Source organism: Stegostoma tigrinum, chromosome 3 (assembly GCF_030684315.1).
Source record: "Stegostoma tigrinum isolate sSteTig4 chromosome 3, sSteTig4.hap1, whole genome shotgun sequence".
Lineage (NCBI taxonomy): Eukaryota > Metazoa > Chordata > Chondrichthyes > Orectolobiformes > Stegostomatidae > Stegostoma > Stegostoma tigrinum.
Genome location: NC_081356.1, coordinates 129,526,555 through 129,542,869, shown reverse-complemented (window position 1 = coordinate 129,542,869; position 16,315 = coordinate 129,526,555). Strand labels below are relative to the sequence as shown.

The following is a 16,315-nucleotide window of genomic DNA, read 5'->3' as shown; positions in this document are numbered from 1 at the left end:
GTGGTTAGCACTGCTGCCTCACAGCACCAGGGACCCGGGTTCGATTCCAGCCTCGGGCGACTGTCTGCGTGGAGTTTGCACGTTCTCCCTCTATCTGTGTGGGTTTCCTCTGGGTGCTCTGGTTTCCTTCCATAGTACAGAGATGTGCAGGATGGGTGGATTGGCCATGCTAAATTGCCTGTAGTGTTCAGGGAGGTGTAGATTAGGTGGATGGCTCTGGGTGGGATGCTCTTGAGGTTCGATGTGGACTTGTTGGGCCGAAGGGCCTGTTTCCATACTGTAGGGATTCTATGATTCTGCCTTTTAGATAGCACAGTATAGGTTGTCACAGTTTGTTGAGCAGACGAAATTCTCTTCTTCTCATCCTCAATAACTTGTAGATTTTTTTTGTACTGGTATACAGTTGCACTAGTATTACTAGTACATCTCTCCCTTTCTGTCCTTGTCTGCTTTTCTCTACCTGCTAAAGTGCTTACTCCTGTTCCTATTTTCTATCTTTCTTTGTGTTTATTATCTCTACCTTCACTCTCCACTCTTCTACTTATGATTTTCTTATGCGTCTGCTGGTGATAATAAGATGAAAAGCTTCCTTAGATAGCACCTCTAAACCCACGATTATATCCTTCCAGAATGGCAGCAGATACGTGGGAACTTGTGCTGTCCTCCTGTTAGGTCACTTGTCATCCTGATTTTGGATTACTGGGTTAATATCTTGAAACTCCCTCCCTAATGGCATTGTAGATGTACCTGCACCGAATAGACTGTAGAAATTCTAGAAGGCAGCTCACCGCCGCCACTTCAAGGGCATTTAGGGATAAGTGATAAATGCTGGCTGAGCCAGCAATGCCCATCCTGTGAATGAGTAAAAATAATCTTCTAATGAAGATTTAGCCTGCCGGCTTTGCCTATCTTCATGTGGTTGGCTGACCCATGCGTCTGTAGTATGATCGTTGCTAGTAACACTTCAAAAATATATTCTATCAAAGTTCCACTGAATGGAAAATTTGCCATGTTCTTGCCAGCAGAAATATCAAGAACTATGAGCCTCTTTTGTTTTGTTTGGTATAGGCTTATGAATTGACATTACACTACACCCAGCACAGGGATCACAATGTGGTGACGGCGGCTTTGGAAATGCTGCAGCAATTGTTCCGTACCCCACCTCCCGATCTGCTCCGGGCCCTGACTTCTGCTGGCAGCATTACTAAAGTTAGCATTGCTCGTGATGATGTCTCAAACCGTGTTCGCAGCGGCAGTATCGTCGAACTCATAGGTGAGTCGTGTCTGTGTGTCTGTGTGTCTGTGTGTCTGTGTGTCTGTGTGTCTGTGTGTCTGTGTGTCTGTGTGTCTGTGTGTCTGTGTGTCTGTGTGTCTGTGTGTCTGTGTGTCTGTGTGTCTGTGTGTCTGTGTGTCTGTGTGTCTGTGTGTCTGTGTGTCTGTGTGTCTGTGTGTCTGTGTGTCTGTGTGTCTGTGTGTCTGTGTGTCTGTGTGTCTGTGTGTCTGTGTGTCTGTGTGTCTGTGTCTGTGTGTCTACACACCTGCAGCCTGATAAATTTAGCAGTTATTGAAGTTTGTTTAACTATTTTGTCTTTCGTTATGGTATACAACCATGCCATAGCTGATAAGCAAGGCAGATGGATGGAGTTCAGATACAGTTTAAAGGGAATCTGATAGAATGGCAGAACTATTTTGAGGAGTTGAGTTGCCTTCTCCAGGTCTCTGACTGCTTGAATAACTGGCAACTGAAATGTTTTAAATTATAGTGGATAAATGCACCAAACATAATTGTCACTTCTAAGTGATTAGAAGTATATAGTGACTTAATAGAGCCAAATAAAGTCAATAAATGCTTTAATGTTAGAATTTAGGATCCTAAGTATCTTTTATCCTTGTAGAATCAAGGACCAAGAAATATTACAACATCTAATCAATAAGTTCTGGTGATAAACAAACCAACACAGCTTGTTGCATGCTGTTGAGGTTGATATCAAATAACATAAAAGCTTAGCAGTGATCAAGGCCAATGATCAGACTTCTCTTCCTGTCTCTCAGTAGTCCTGAACCAATGATATAGTGTTCCTGAGGAATTGCAGTGTGCCATGTACTTGTATGATTTGAGTGCTGAATTCATTATTTTAATCTGGAGTTATAGTGGACTTGAAATGTTAACTCTGCTCTCCACACGTGCTGCCAGATGCGCTGAGTTTCCCTCTTTATTTAATTGTGTCTTTGGTGTAAATGCAATTGCCACATCAACTTGTTTAGTTGTGAAGTCAACTGTTACCATTTGGTTTATATCAGGTTGAAGCCTCCTGTACTGTGGATGTTCCTTGTGCATCACTGCTTATTGGGATTCTCCATTACCTGTAATCTTTAATCTCTTCAGCGCATGAAGAGAGTTATTCTGTCATTATAATCCCCAGATGTCTTCCAGACAATCTGGTGTCTCTCCAGTAACCAATATTCCTTTCAAAAATACCTCTGTGGTTATGTATTTGTCTAAAGTGTCTTTTAATGTAAAACCCACGGTTATTCTGTCTTAATAGCTATATATCTGTATATAACCATCAGAATAATGCAATATGAAAGGTAATTTTGCCCATCATCCCAAAAATTCTGTATTTCAAGTCTTTTCCATTGATTTGTTAGTTTTAATTTGCTGGCAATATAACCTTAGCGAGTACTTAGAGCAGAGCAGTATTAATATCATAACTTTAGTCTAAGAAAATTTGTGGAGGAATTTCTGTTCCTCCAGTCAGTGTAAAGGCAGAGTTGATGCTATTTGACGTCACTGGTAGGTACCAAATCCACTTGTTTTAATTCTGTACTACAGACAAACTGTTTTTATGACAGTTAGCTTCAGCCAGCTGAGTTGGGTAGAGGTTGAACCTTGTCCAGAGTTGCCTAGTGACCCTGATTGGAAAGTATGGACATTTAAGTACCACCACCACCCCCCCCCCAAAAAAAAAACTTCAGGCTCCACTATCTCAGCTCATGCAGGAACAGTTATTTGGAACAAGATACTGGAGGTAACTGGTGTCTGATTCAGCACCATTGGAGCAATTGACAGAATCAACGAGGAAAAAGAAAAATTGGTGCAAAAATGGGAAATGGTCCAACAAAGAAATATTCCATCTTTTCTCATGGCGCACCACACTAATATTTTTGAAAAGTGAGACTAATAAAGGTACATGATCATTTATTAAGTTGCTTATCCATATTCAACTTTAAATCTGTGCTCTTTACAGTAATTGTGTACCTCTTGTGCTTCTGTAATTTGAATGAGCAATAATATGGAGTAGGAGAATATTGCAGAATTCTTTCAATGCTTAGTTCTGTCTATGGGGAAAGGAGGTAGAAATACTTGCTGTCACACTCTCAGGATGTACATTCCAAATATTGAGAAATTTTCTCTCCCTCTTTTGTTTTGGTTTGGTAATTCAATATTGATTTATCTCTGTGCTAGACCCTTTACAGAAATCTGATGAATATTTTAATGTCGCTAAGCTTTTATTCTGCACCCTTGCCCTCATGGCCTACAGCCAGTGTGGGAAGAGAGCACTTTGAGTCATGCTGAGAAGCAGAATGAAATGTAAGCAGTGGAAGTTCAGCTGATGAAGCCTCTGAACTCTCTCTTTTTTGCATGCTCAGAAGTCTACAGTGAAGTAATGCGCACACGTTCATGCTAGGGCATCGTGTTATGCTGATGCGTGCAGCTTGCCGTGTCAATAAAAGATGTGTTTTTTTTATTCATTATTTGTGGGCTTAGAGCATTTGCAATTTACTGAATTGAGGCAGTTCATTTTCACAAAGAATTTTAACTTTGGCAGTGATAAATAATTGGGATTACTTGACTGCCTACGCATTGAGTTTGAGCTGGGCTGTTAGTTTTACAAGATTAGATGGAAGTGAAAAGTAAATAGTTGTGAATCATTTTAATTGAACAGCATCTACAATAGTTGTAGACAAATCAGGTATTTAAAAAAATGGGAAGTAAAATGACTATTAGCCCTGTAGTGAGACTGAGTGAGTCTGGGAAATTAAACATAGAAAATAAGGCAATAATGAATGACTTGGACAGAAACACTGCATCTGTCTTCACTGTGAAACAACAAATAACCTCTCGGAAATAATTGTAAATAAAAATGAGAAGAGAGGAATTTAAACCACCTACTGATAAAATAGTTAGAGCAAAATGCTGGCACCCCCCTGAGTAGGGGTGGCATAGTGACTCAGTGGTTATCATTGCCTCACAATGCCAGGGATCTGGGTTTAATTCTAGGCATGGGTGATTGTCTGCCTGTCTGCCTGTCTGCCTGTCTGCCTGTCTGCCTGTCTGCCTGTCTGCCTGTCTGCCTGTCTGCCTGTCTGCCTGTCTGCCTGTCTGCCTGTCTGCCTGTCTGCCTGTCTGCCTGTCTGCCTGTCTGCCTGTCTGCCTGTCTGCCTGTCTGCCTGTCTGCCTGGTTCTCCCTGGTTCTCCCTGCATCTGTGTTTGTTTCCTCAGGGTGCTTTATTTTCCCCCGCCATAGTCCAAAGATGTGCTGCTTAGGTGGAGTAGCCGTGCTCAATTGCCCACAGTATCCAGGGATACAAAGATGATGATGCTGATGATGATGACCATGAAACATTGTCAATTGTCGGTTAAAAACCCATCTGGTTCACTTACGTACTTTTGGGCTAATTATCTTATGCGACCTGGCCTACATGTGACTCCACACTCGGATGTGGTTGAATATGGGTGGTTTATGAAAGAGCAATAAATGTTGGCCTAGCCAGCAATGCCCCCATCCTGTGAGTGATTTTTAAAAATAACATGGGCGTTGCCAACATGTGCTGCTGTTGTTGAGAGGGTGGTGTTGAGATGCCATCTTGATCTTGAAAATCTACCAAGCTGTTGTGGAGGAACTTGTAAGATTTTGGCATTTTAATGGTTTTGGCACTGAAGGAACAGTCAGGATGAGGGGGGTAGTGTCCCCATATATCTGCTGCCCTTGCAGTTCTGAATGGAAATAGCCGTGGGTTTCGACAGTGCTGTCAAACAACCATTGGCGAATTTCAAGTGCCTCTTGTGGATGATACATGTTACTGCTGTGTGTTGGAGGTAAAGGGAATGAATGTTTGTGAATGTGTTTACACAATTGCCAGCTTTTTAAATTTTTAATTCCGTGTAATTTAAGTTTTCTTTATTTTTATTTTCAGATTTTATTGAATTCACATTCCACCAGCTGCTCTAGTGGGATTAGCACATTCCCAGAACCATTTTTACATGCCGAGTTTGAGACACCTTGAGAAATTCTTTTGTGGGGTGTGATTATTATTGGCAAGGCCAGTATTTGCTGCCCATCTCTAATTGCTCTTGAGGAGGAGGTGGTGAACTATATTCTTGAACAGCTGAAGTCCATCTAGTGTAAATACACCCCCAAAGTTGTTGGGAACTTCCAGCAAGAAAGCATATATCATTCAAAATCAGCTTGCAACTTGGCTGGGAAGGGAATATCTTGCATTTCAATGTTTGAAGGTTTCAAACCTTCAACCAAAAAGCTATGATACTTGAAAGTATCATAGCTTGCATTTATCAACCCAGTTTCTTTCAGCCCCTTTTGAAGCTTAAAACTTCCTCCCTGCTATATTCCTCCAGGTTACCTTTGATACCTCTTTCTGTGGCTAGTAATGGTAACCAATAATCTTTAATTCTGTACAGTGCTTCCAATCTTTTGCCAAGAAGGTAGTTGTTCTCAGACTTCGTATTTTGGCCTGACTGCAGTTTGTGGCTTTATCTAACTGTGAATGACCAGGAGGAATTCAAAGTGATTCTCCTTCAGCATAGTCATCACTCAGTTTTGTCTGTTTCCACATGCGCTCCATTCTTCCTCTTCTGACGGCCTGCAGGTAACTGAGCACCACTCAGCACGTCACTGCTTCTGGGTCACTTTGTTTTTTCTATTGAAGCCGTAGTGAGAGCAAGTTGCTAGTGTTAAGATTGTGGTCTCTTGGGCTGACAGATTGCAATATATTGAGCATGCAATAGAGGAAAACTGCAGCAAACTCGAATTTCTGATATTGAAGTGTCCTCCACCTATAAATGAGAGTTGTTAGGCTTATTTACATGCTAAGTGCAGAGGTGATTGGCAAGGAAAGTGAGTTTTTTTTTTGACTTGTGTTTTAGATTTGTTTTGTGTGGGTTACCATTTGAGATTGTTGATTGCAGACTTTTTTAATGATGCTGTTTCATTGTAGGTTGCCTTCTCTTTTCATGGCTCTATATTTCTTGTCTTGTTTTTTTTCCTTCTTCTTCTGTTCTGTTGCATGCAGCTGGAGGGGGTTCTCCATGCAGTCCAGTTATCCTCAGGAAGCAGAAAGGTGACTATCCACAATCCTTTCAATATGTATTATTGAACTATGAATTTCGAGCTGTACCATTCTTTGTGTCCTTTAGCTATAAAAATTGTTTTTTATGAAAATATACTGTGTGGCTGGATTTGAGTGAAACTTGTTTAATGATAGATGACATTTTCATGTTTCAGGAAAATGCCCAAACATTTGCCGTTTTTAACTTGCTGTGTGACTTGAACGCTGCAACTGTACTTTGGTTGATGTAAAAATAAGAATCTTGAGAGTTAATACCCTACTGTATTAGAGCTCATTATTTTGATCCCAGCTGATGATGTTGCTAGGCAAGTTAGATCCCAGTTAGGAATCTGGCTTAATAGGTCATATTTTTATTTTTGATTTTGTTTCGACAAAGTGGTTTCTTACTGAAATGTAAGCATGCAATGTTGCAGATTTTGCTTCAACAATAAAATGTAAGAATTTTAACAAAAGGATTGAAGATTTATAGGACCAATTCAATAATTTTAAAGTAGAAGTATAATATCATTAATCTCAAATCACTCCTTTTATAAGTTAAGAAGAAACTGTACAGTTTTTGTATAGCACCAAAACACACCCTGGCACCGTTCGCAAAGCATCACTTGTAATCACTCTAGTGTCCTTGTGCTTAACACGTCAAGTAACATAGACTGAACTGCAGTGGCTTTTTCCTGGAACTACCATACATCTGAGCTTCACTGTCCTCCACTTTAAATATTCACTTTAGGGTGTTAATTCCTTACACCACTACTGTGATTAATACTAACTCTTCTCTCCGGGTAATCTAATTCTGTGTATCAATCATTCCCTCCACAGGAGAACTGCTGTATGCAGCCATCCTGTTCTAAAGATGCACAGGACTGTCCCACTCGAAGTCAAACAGTAAACAAAAACTCTGTCAATTGACGTGAAGCTGGAAAGCGCAACAGGTCAGACAGCATCTGAAGAACACGAAAGTCAACATTTCAGGACTTGATGGGGAGGGGAGCCCAGAAGTAAGGGGGGGCGGGTCCACCTTCCCACTGACTGATCACAGTAACTTTCCATGTGCATCTGCCTATCACCATCCCATCTACCCTTCTGCCCCCCACCCTTCTCTATTTACGACTGGGCTCCCCTCCTCCTCCAAAGCCCTGATGAAGGGTTTCACCCTGAATCGTTGACTTTCCTGCTCTTTGGATGCTGCCTGACCTGCTGAGCTGCAGTCCTTACTGTCTCCAAGGTTGTGTGTGTGTGTGTGTGTGTGCGCGTGTGCGCGCGCTCGCTCGCTCGCTCGCTCTCCCGCGCGTGCTCGCTCTCCCTCTGATGCTAGCTCTTTGATTCGTGCTTTAAGATTCCTAAATCTATCTCTGCTGCAGCTTTCTCTTAAATCTTTCTAAAATATATTAAATAAGTACTCGGACAACAGCTGCATACACTAATGAGGGAACTGTTGTCAGGAGGCATTCTCCTTTGCTGCTGAGTAAATTGTGATGCCTAGCTCTGCACTATAATAATGAGGCTAATACTGCAGTGCGGTTTGACATGCTGTCATATTGATTTTTGACTTGTGCATTTCTTTTTTTGCAATATTTTGACATTTTGCAATCTTGAAATTAGCTGTGGGTGAGTGGAGACATGACGAATAGTTCAGCATTGAGTGCCTTTCAAACTAATTGCAGACACTTTAGTGTAATGCCCTGAATTTGCCTGCATCAGTCCCTGGATTTCAAAGTGAATGGAAAAATGCTTCACGTGCAAGCTCTGACAAAAACCCCAACCTGTTTCTAAGTGTGATGTCTTTAAGGTTATGGAAAAGCTTAGGTAGGTGGATGCAAAGATATTTCCACTTAGAGGTTAGCTCAGAATTCTGGACTATAGTAATAGTCACTATAAATTTGAACAAGGAATTCAGGAGAGAGAATGAGATGAGGACTGGAAATGGCAAGAAATAGCTGAGGTGGGTAACATTGATTGTATTTAAACGGAAGACAGGTAAACACAGGAATGACAGCAATAGAAGACTGGAAGTTCAGCATGCATCTTGCAGCTGCTCCTGGAATTGCAGGCTTAGTTCAAGATTCACTTAGTTTTTTTTACAATTATTAGTCATTTTGTTTCATTAACCTTCCAAAAAATCACAATTATGTTGTTTTAAATGGATTCTGCTCTTTTAAAATGAGGTTTTATGGGTCTACAGTGAATGGCTGAAGTTTTTAATCCTAAATTCACAAGTTAAAAATGTCTGTTTTAGAGGTGCTTTTTTCACATTGCAAAGGTTTCTTTTTTGATAAATTGAAATATTTTGAAATAAGTTATTTTCATTTCGGGGAGCTCGACACAACGTCACCTCTGGAGAAGACTATTTTCATTTGAGGAATTTATTGACGAAGCCTTTTTTATACAGTTAATCAGCTAAGTGGATGATTTTAAAGTTTTGTATTTAATGTATATTTTTAAAATTTTTCCATGTTGATATTTTCTACAGGCAATGAAAGGTAGCTTATTTTATATATAAGGTGTTATTGAAACCTTTTTTAAGCCTTCATGTTATTAAGGGCATATGAGGTACAGAGTAAGATGGCGAATAGATTTAGATAAGTTATTACACAGCAGGATCAGTCAGATAGACAGGTGACTGTTGGGAAAGGTAAGAAAGCAGTTCAAACGCCTTGGTGGCTATTCCTGTACCAAATAGATATTCACTTTTTGGAACTGTAGAATGGGATAGTCTCTCCAAGGAAAATGGAATGGCCAGTGAGTCATTGCACTCTTGGAATAATAATGTTAGACAGCATTTGAGAAGATTTAATAGACTTTTTTTTTACAGCGTACTCTCCTGTCAGGAAAAGACAGGAGATGCTACGGCAGAGAACATGAAATAGGATAGTTTGCTTTCCTAGTGTTAGGGTTAAGGATGTCTCTAAACGTTTCAAGCATATTGTTAAAGGTGAGATTGAGAAGCTAGAAATTATTGTACACATTGGTAGGAATGACGTTTTCAGAGAAAAGATTAAAGCAAGACAGAGAATTTAAGAGGTTAGGTCAAAGATTAAAATATCGAGCCTTGAAAGTAGAAATTTCTGGTTTACTCCCAATGCCAACTTGAATGAGCGAAGGAACAAAAGGTTAAAGGAGATTAACCAATGGTTGAAGAGCTGGTGTATTGTTCAGGGATTCAGGTTTTTGGAATGTCTTTTGAGATGGCAAAGACTTGTTCAAAAAGGATGGGTCTGACCTAAACTGGAAAGGGACCAATAACTTAGCATGGACATTTGCTCATTCCATTAAGGAAGACTTTATCCTGATAGGAAGGGGAGTGGAAGAATTCTAAGCAGCAGTCCAAACAGAAGGATTGATCAGGAAGGTTCTAAATGTGGGGAGTCAGTTAGTAAGGAAGGACGAGCTAGTCAGAGGATGTAGTAACTCTGAAGAACTAAATTTCGTTTATTTCACTGCAAGGGGCCTTACAGGTAAGGCTGATGAACTTGGCAGGTTTAAGATCATAGGATTGGCACATCGTAGCTATTACAGAAACTTAGCTGAGAGTTGAACAAGAATGGCAGCTCAGTGTTGTTGGTTTTAGATACTATAGGAAGGATAGAAAAGGAGGCAAGAAAGTGGTGGGGGGTGCATTGGCCTTTTTGATTAAGGAATACCGAATTTCTGTTAAACTGTCCAGTGAAAATATGACACAAGTTACAAACAAAAAAAACCTTTGGAATTGTCATATAAGGCCCCCAACAGTAAGAGGGAAATTGAGAAACAAATATAGAACACAGAACAGTACAACGCAGTACAGGCCCTTCGGACCACTGTGTTGTGCCGAACGTTTACCCAAAACCTAAGGCCTATCTAACCTCCCCCGCTACCTTATACTAGCAACCATATGCCTATCTAATAGCCACTTAGATGCTGTTAATGAGGCCGACTCCACTACCTTCTACAGCAATGCATTCCACACCCCTACCACTCTGAGTAAAGAACCTACCTCTGGTGTCTCACCGGTATCTACCTCCTTTCACTTTAGTACTCTGTACCCTTGTAAAAGCTACCTCCACCCAAGGAAAAAGTCTCTGGCTATCTACTCTATCTATATCTGTGATCATTTTGTACACCACTATCAAGTCACTTCTCATCCTTTGTCGTTCTAAAGAGAAAAGCTGTAACACTCTCAACCTTTCCTCGTAAGACCTTCCCTCCATTCCAGGCAACATCCCGTTAACTCTGCTCTGTACCTTTTCCAGCGCGCCCACATCTTTCCTGTAATGAGGCAACCAGAACTGGACACAATACTCCAGATGTGGCCGAACCAGGCTTTTGTATAGCTGAAGCATAACTTCACGGCCCTTGAAGTTGTGGAAGCAAGGTCATTGGGGTCATTTAAGAGACTGCTGGACATGTATATGGTCACAGAAATTTGAGGGTGCATACATGAGGATCAATGGCCGGCACAACATTGTGGGCTGAAGGGCCTGTTCTGTGCTGTACTGTTCTATGTTCTATGAACTCAATCCCTCTATTAATGAAAGCTAACACGTCGCCTTAACATCTCTATCCACCTGGGTGGCAGCTTTCGGGGAGCTTTTGGACAAGAACCCCAAGATCCCTCTGCTCCTCCATACTGCCAAGAATCTTTCTGTTAACCCTATGTTCTGCTTTCAAGTTTGTCCTTCCAAAATTAATCACCTCTCACTTTTCAGGGTTAAACTCCATCTGCCTCTTCTCAGCCCAGCTCTGTATTCCATCAATGTCCCTTTGTAACCTAGAACAGCCCTCCGGACTGTCTGCAGCGTGATGCACCTTCGTATCATCAGCGAACGTGCTGATCCACCCTTCCACTCCTTCATCCAAATCATTTATAAAAAGTCACAAATAGAAGAGGACACAGAACAGATCCATGTGGTACACCACTCGTAACTGGGCACCATGTTGAATATTTTCTGTCCACTACCACCCTTTTGTCTTCTAAGGGTCAGCCAATTCTGAATCCAATCTGCCACATTTCCCCCATCCCATGCCTCCTTACTTTTTGTATGAGCCTACCATGGGGAACCTTATCAAACGTCTGACTTAAATCCATGTATACCACATCCACTGCTCCACCTTCATCCACGTGTTTGGCCATCTCTTCAAAGAATTCAATAAGGTTTGCGAGGCATGATCTACCCCTCACAAATCTATGCTGACTATTACGAAACAAAACTGTGTGCCTTTCCAAGTGATCATAAATCCTGTCTCTGAGCCCTTTCCAATAATTTCCCCACCACTGATGTAAGGCTAACTGGCCTGTAATTTCCCGGGTTATCCTGTTTCCCTCTTTGAACAAGGGAATGATGTTTGCCTCTTTCCAATCTTCCGACACTATACCCGCGGACAGGTGAGGACGAAAAGATCATCACCAAAGCTGCTGCGATCTCTCTCTTCCCTCGCTTCCCATCAAATCCTTGGATAAATCCCATCTGCCCCAGGGGACTTATCTATCTTCAACTTCCTCAGAATTCCTAACACACCATTTTTACTAACAGCAGCCTCCTCTAGTCTATCTGCCTGTTTCACAAAGTCCTCCTCTATAACTAAGTCCCTTTCAGTTGTGAATACTGAAGAAAAACATTCATTAAGGACCTCTCCTATCTGTTTAGGCTCTGTGCACAAATTCCCTTTGCAATCCTTCATCAGCCCTACCCTTTCTCTGGTCATTCTCTTGTTCGGCACATATGTGTTAAAAAGCCTTGGAGTATTCCTTGATTGTATCTGCCGAGGTTATCCCATGTCCCCTTATAGCTCTCCCAAGCCCGCCCTTCAAATCCTTCCTGGCTAATGTATATCCTGCTACAGCCATTTCCGTTCCTCTGTTCCTAAACCTTACATAAGCTGCCGCCTTCATCTTAACCAGTCGTTTGACCTCTCTCAAGAACCATGGCTCTCTCACTTGAATGCATCTTCTCTGCCTGCTAGGGTCAAACATATCGAGCACATGCAGTATGCATTCCTTAAACAATCTCCACATTTGTGGTGCTCTTTCCTGATGGCGTCTGTTCCCAATTTGTTACCCAGTTCTTGCCTAACTGTAGTAATTACCGTTTCCCTAATTGTAAACTTTACTCTGCCATTTGTACCCATCCTTATCCATGACTATGGTAAAAGCAAGAGTTATGATCCCTACCGCCAAAATGCTGTCCTACCAGCAGGTCCAACACTTGGCCTGGTTTGATGCCAGGCACCAAATCCCAAGTGGCCTCTCCTCGTGTTGGTCTATCTACATACTGTCAGGAATCCTCCCTAACTGCACTGAACAAAATCTGCTCTATCTAAACTATTACAACTAAATGTTTCCAATCAACATTTGGAAAGTTGAAATCACCCATGACGACAACCCTGTGACTTCTGCGCCTTTCCAGTATCTGCCTTCCAACTGCTCCTCTACTTCTCTGCAATTATTAGGGGGTCTGTTTTCTGAAAAAAAACAAGTGACTGCTCCTTTCTTGTTCCTGACCTCAACCCAAACTGACTCTCTAGACATTTAATTCTCTAATTGCTTTTCAGTAGCTGCTTTTTGCACCCTGACTAGCAATGCCACTCCCCCACCTCTTTTTCCACCCTCCCTATTTCTTTTAAAGCATCTAAATCCTGAAACTTCCTCTCCCTGATTTTGCCCAAGTTTCTGTAATGGCCACGACATTGTAATTCCAAGTACCGACCATGCTGTAACTTCATCCACTTTATTTCTGATACTTCTAGCATTAATGTATACACACCTCAAACCATCTGTGTCCGCAATTATGCTCCATCGATCGCATTTCTTTCTCACCCATCTCACTCCCTGTTGTGTCTGTCGGAAGGCCGACTGTAGGGAGACCTCAGATATATGTAAGCATAATACGGTTGTAATAATGGGGACTGTCAATTTTCCAAACCTTGACTGGGTCTACCACTGTTGAAGGTTTGGGTAGTGAAGATTTTGTCAAATGTGTTCAAGAAAATTTTCTTTATCAATATGTGGATGCTCCTCCTAGAGAAGGAGCAAAACTAGTCCTTTTGGGCAACAAGGCAGGGCAGATGACTTAAGTAAAAGCTGGGGAATACTTTGGATCTAGCAATCATAGTTCTGTTAGTTTCAAAATGGTTATGGGAAAAGAATAAGCCCTGCAGTACAAGAGTAAAGCAAATTTTAATGGTATGAGACAAGTACTTTCAAAAGTTGATTGGAGTAGACTGTTTGCAGTTAAAAGGAAGTCTGACAAGTGGGAGGCATTCAAGAGTCTGCGAGTTCAGAGGCATTTTATTCCTGTTAGGAATGGAGGGTAAGGCTGGTAATATTTAAGAACAATGGATGAGTAAAGATGTATTGAGGTTCTAGTCAAGAATAAAAGTGAATTGTATTTTAGATGTAGACACCTTGGTTCAATTGAATCTCTTAATCAATATAAAGAATGTAGGAGCATTCTTAAGAGAAATTAGCAAAGCAAGGGGGTGTATGAGAGAGCATTGCAGAAAAGATTAGGGACAATCCAGAGAGACACGTCAAAAACTAAGAGCAAGAGTGTTGGGCCTGTTCAAGATCAAGGAGGTCATCTTTGTGTTGAACCCCAGGAGATGGGACAGATAATAAATAAATATTTCGCATTAATTTTTACTGTGAAGAAGGAACTGGAGTCTAGAGAATGCAGAGAAATAAACTTTGACATTTTAAATACAGTTCACATTACAGAACAGGAAGTTTGGGAGGTCTTAAAGAATATCAAGATGGATAAATCTCTGGATCCTGATTTGAATGTGTCACAGAACATTGTAGGAAGTAAGGAAGAAAATTACAAGACTCCTTGCAGAAATGTTTGCAACATCTATAACTATGGTGAGGTGCGTGATGACTGGAGGGTGGCTAATGTTACATGTTTGTTGAAGGATTATAAAGAGAAACTGGGGAACTATAGCCGTGAGTCTGCCTTCGTTTGCGTAAATTGTTGGAGGTGATCATAAAAGCTAGGATTTATGGACATTTTAGAGAGGCAGGGATTGTCTCTGGATAGCCTGCATGGTTTTGTCTGAGGAAAATAGCATCTCTCAAACTTCATTGAGTTTTTTTTGAGCAAGTTACCGAAAAGATTGGCAGAGGAATAAATGTTGTTTATTTGGATTTTAGTAAAACCTTTGACAAGGTTACACGTGGTAGACTAATCAGTAAAGTTAGGTCACATGGGATTTAGGCTAAGCTTGCCAGTTGGTTTCATAATTGGCTTAATGGCAGGAGACACTTAATGGCAGGAGACAGTAAGGGTGAAGGGTTGCTTTTTGGATTGGAGGCCTGTGACCAGCGATGTTCCACAGGAATCAATTCTGGGTCCTCTTTTGTTTGTCATTTATATAAATAATTTGGATGAGAATATAGAAGGTATAATTAGTAAGTTTGAGGACAGCACCAAAACTGGCACAGTAGACAGTGAAGAAGGTGTTCCAAGATTTCAGAAGAATCTTGATCAAATGCATCATTGGGCTAAAAATGGCAGATGGAGTTCAAGCTGGATAAATGCAAGGTATTGCATTTTTGTACAACAAACAAGGGTAGGACTTGTGCAATTAATGGGTAGTGTTGTGGAACAGAGGGACCTAGGGGCGCGCTTACATAGTTAATTTAAATTTGCATCACAGATGGGTAAAAACGCCTTTGGCACGCTTGCCTTCACTGTTCAGCCCTTTTGAGTATAAGAGTTGGCAAATCGTGTGGAGGCTGTATGGGACGTGAGGCCTTTTCTGGAACACTGTCCAATTCTGGTCACCCAGTTACAGGAATGATATTATCAAGCTGGAGAGAGTTCAGAAGAGATTTACCAAGATGTTGCTGGGTATGGAAGGTTTACGTTATAAAGAAAGGCTGGTTAGGCTGGGACATTTCTTAGAGGAGTGTGGGTGGTTGGAAGTTTATAAAATAATGAGAGTTATAGATAGAGCTAATGGTCGTTGTCTTTTCCCTAGGGTGGGGATTTCAAGACTGAGGCACATTTTTAAGGTGAGAGGAGAGGGATGTTTAAAAAAGACACGAGGCATGTTTTTTTACAGAGGGTGGTTTGTGTGTGGAACAGACTTGCTGAGGAAATTGTGAATGTTGATACAATCACAACGGTTCAAAGATTTTGGATAAGTATGTGAGTAAGAAAGGTTTGAAGGGACATGGGCGAGGAGTAGGCAGGTGGGACGAGTTTAGCTTGGAACTATTCCGCATGGACTGGTTGTACCAAAGGTCTATTTCTGTGCTGTATGACTCTGACTTCAACTCAATAACAGATTGTGATAGAATTCACTCCAAAATTTGAGAGGGAGAAACTGGAATTGGATGCACTTTCCATACATCCCTCAAAGTTGCGGCCCAAGTTGATAGGGTTGTTAAGAAGGCATGGTGTGTTGGCTTTCGTTGGCAGGGGAATTAAGTTTAAGAGCCGTGAGGCTATTCTGCAGCTCTATAAAATCCTAGTTAGACCACCCTTGAAATATTGTGCTCAGTTCTCGTTGCCACATCGTAGGATGGATGCGGAAGTCTGATTCCACAACGAAAGATATCGTTCCCTTGGCACCCCTGTCTGTCTTCCCCAGGGACCATTCTGTCCATGACTTGTCTGCTCCACACTCCCCACTAGCCCCACAACCCGGCACCTTTCCCTGGAACTGCACAAAGTGCTACACCGGCCCTGACACCTCCCCCCTCTCCTCCATCCAAGGACCCAAAAAATGTTTCCACATCACGCTAGGTGGATTGGCCATGCTAAATTGCCCGTAGTGTTCAGGGATGTGTAGATTAGATGGGTTATAGGGTGATGGGTCTGGGTGGGATGCTCAGGGCCGGTGTGGAAGTGTTGGGCTGATGGGCCTGTTTTCGTACTAGGAATTCTGTGAAATCTATGAATCAGGCAGATGTTCACCTGTACCTCTGCTAATGTGGTCCATTGCATCCGCTGCCCCTGATGTGGCATCC

General features: G+C 41.6%; 1 protein-coding gene across 4 annotated transcripts in view; it reads left to right on the top strand.

Moving 5' to 3' along the window:
- The window catches only part of htt (huntingtin), a 238,331-nt gene that overhangs the window by 53,428 nt on the left and 168,588 nt on the right, over positions 1–16,315 (top strand). For 2 of the 4 annotated variants that reach the window (XM_059644889.1, XM_059644888.1), the window contains exons 9-10: positions 1,069–1,273; positions 6,313–6,360. In XM_059644889.1, the coding sequence (XP_059500872.1) occupies positions 1,069–1,273; positions 6,313–6,360 (253 nt within the window). The remainder of the gene's footprint in view (positions 1–1,068; positions 1,274–6,312; positions 6,361–16,315) is intronic. The other 2 variants (XM_059644891.1, XM_059644890.1) reach the window with 1 other exon arrangement.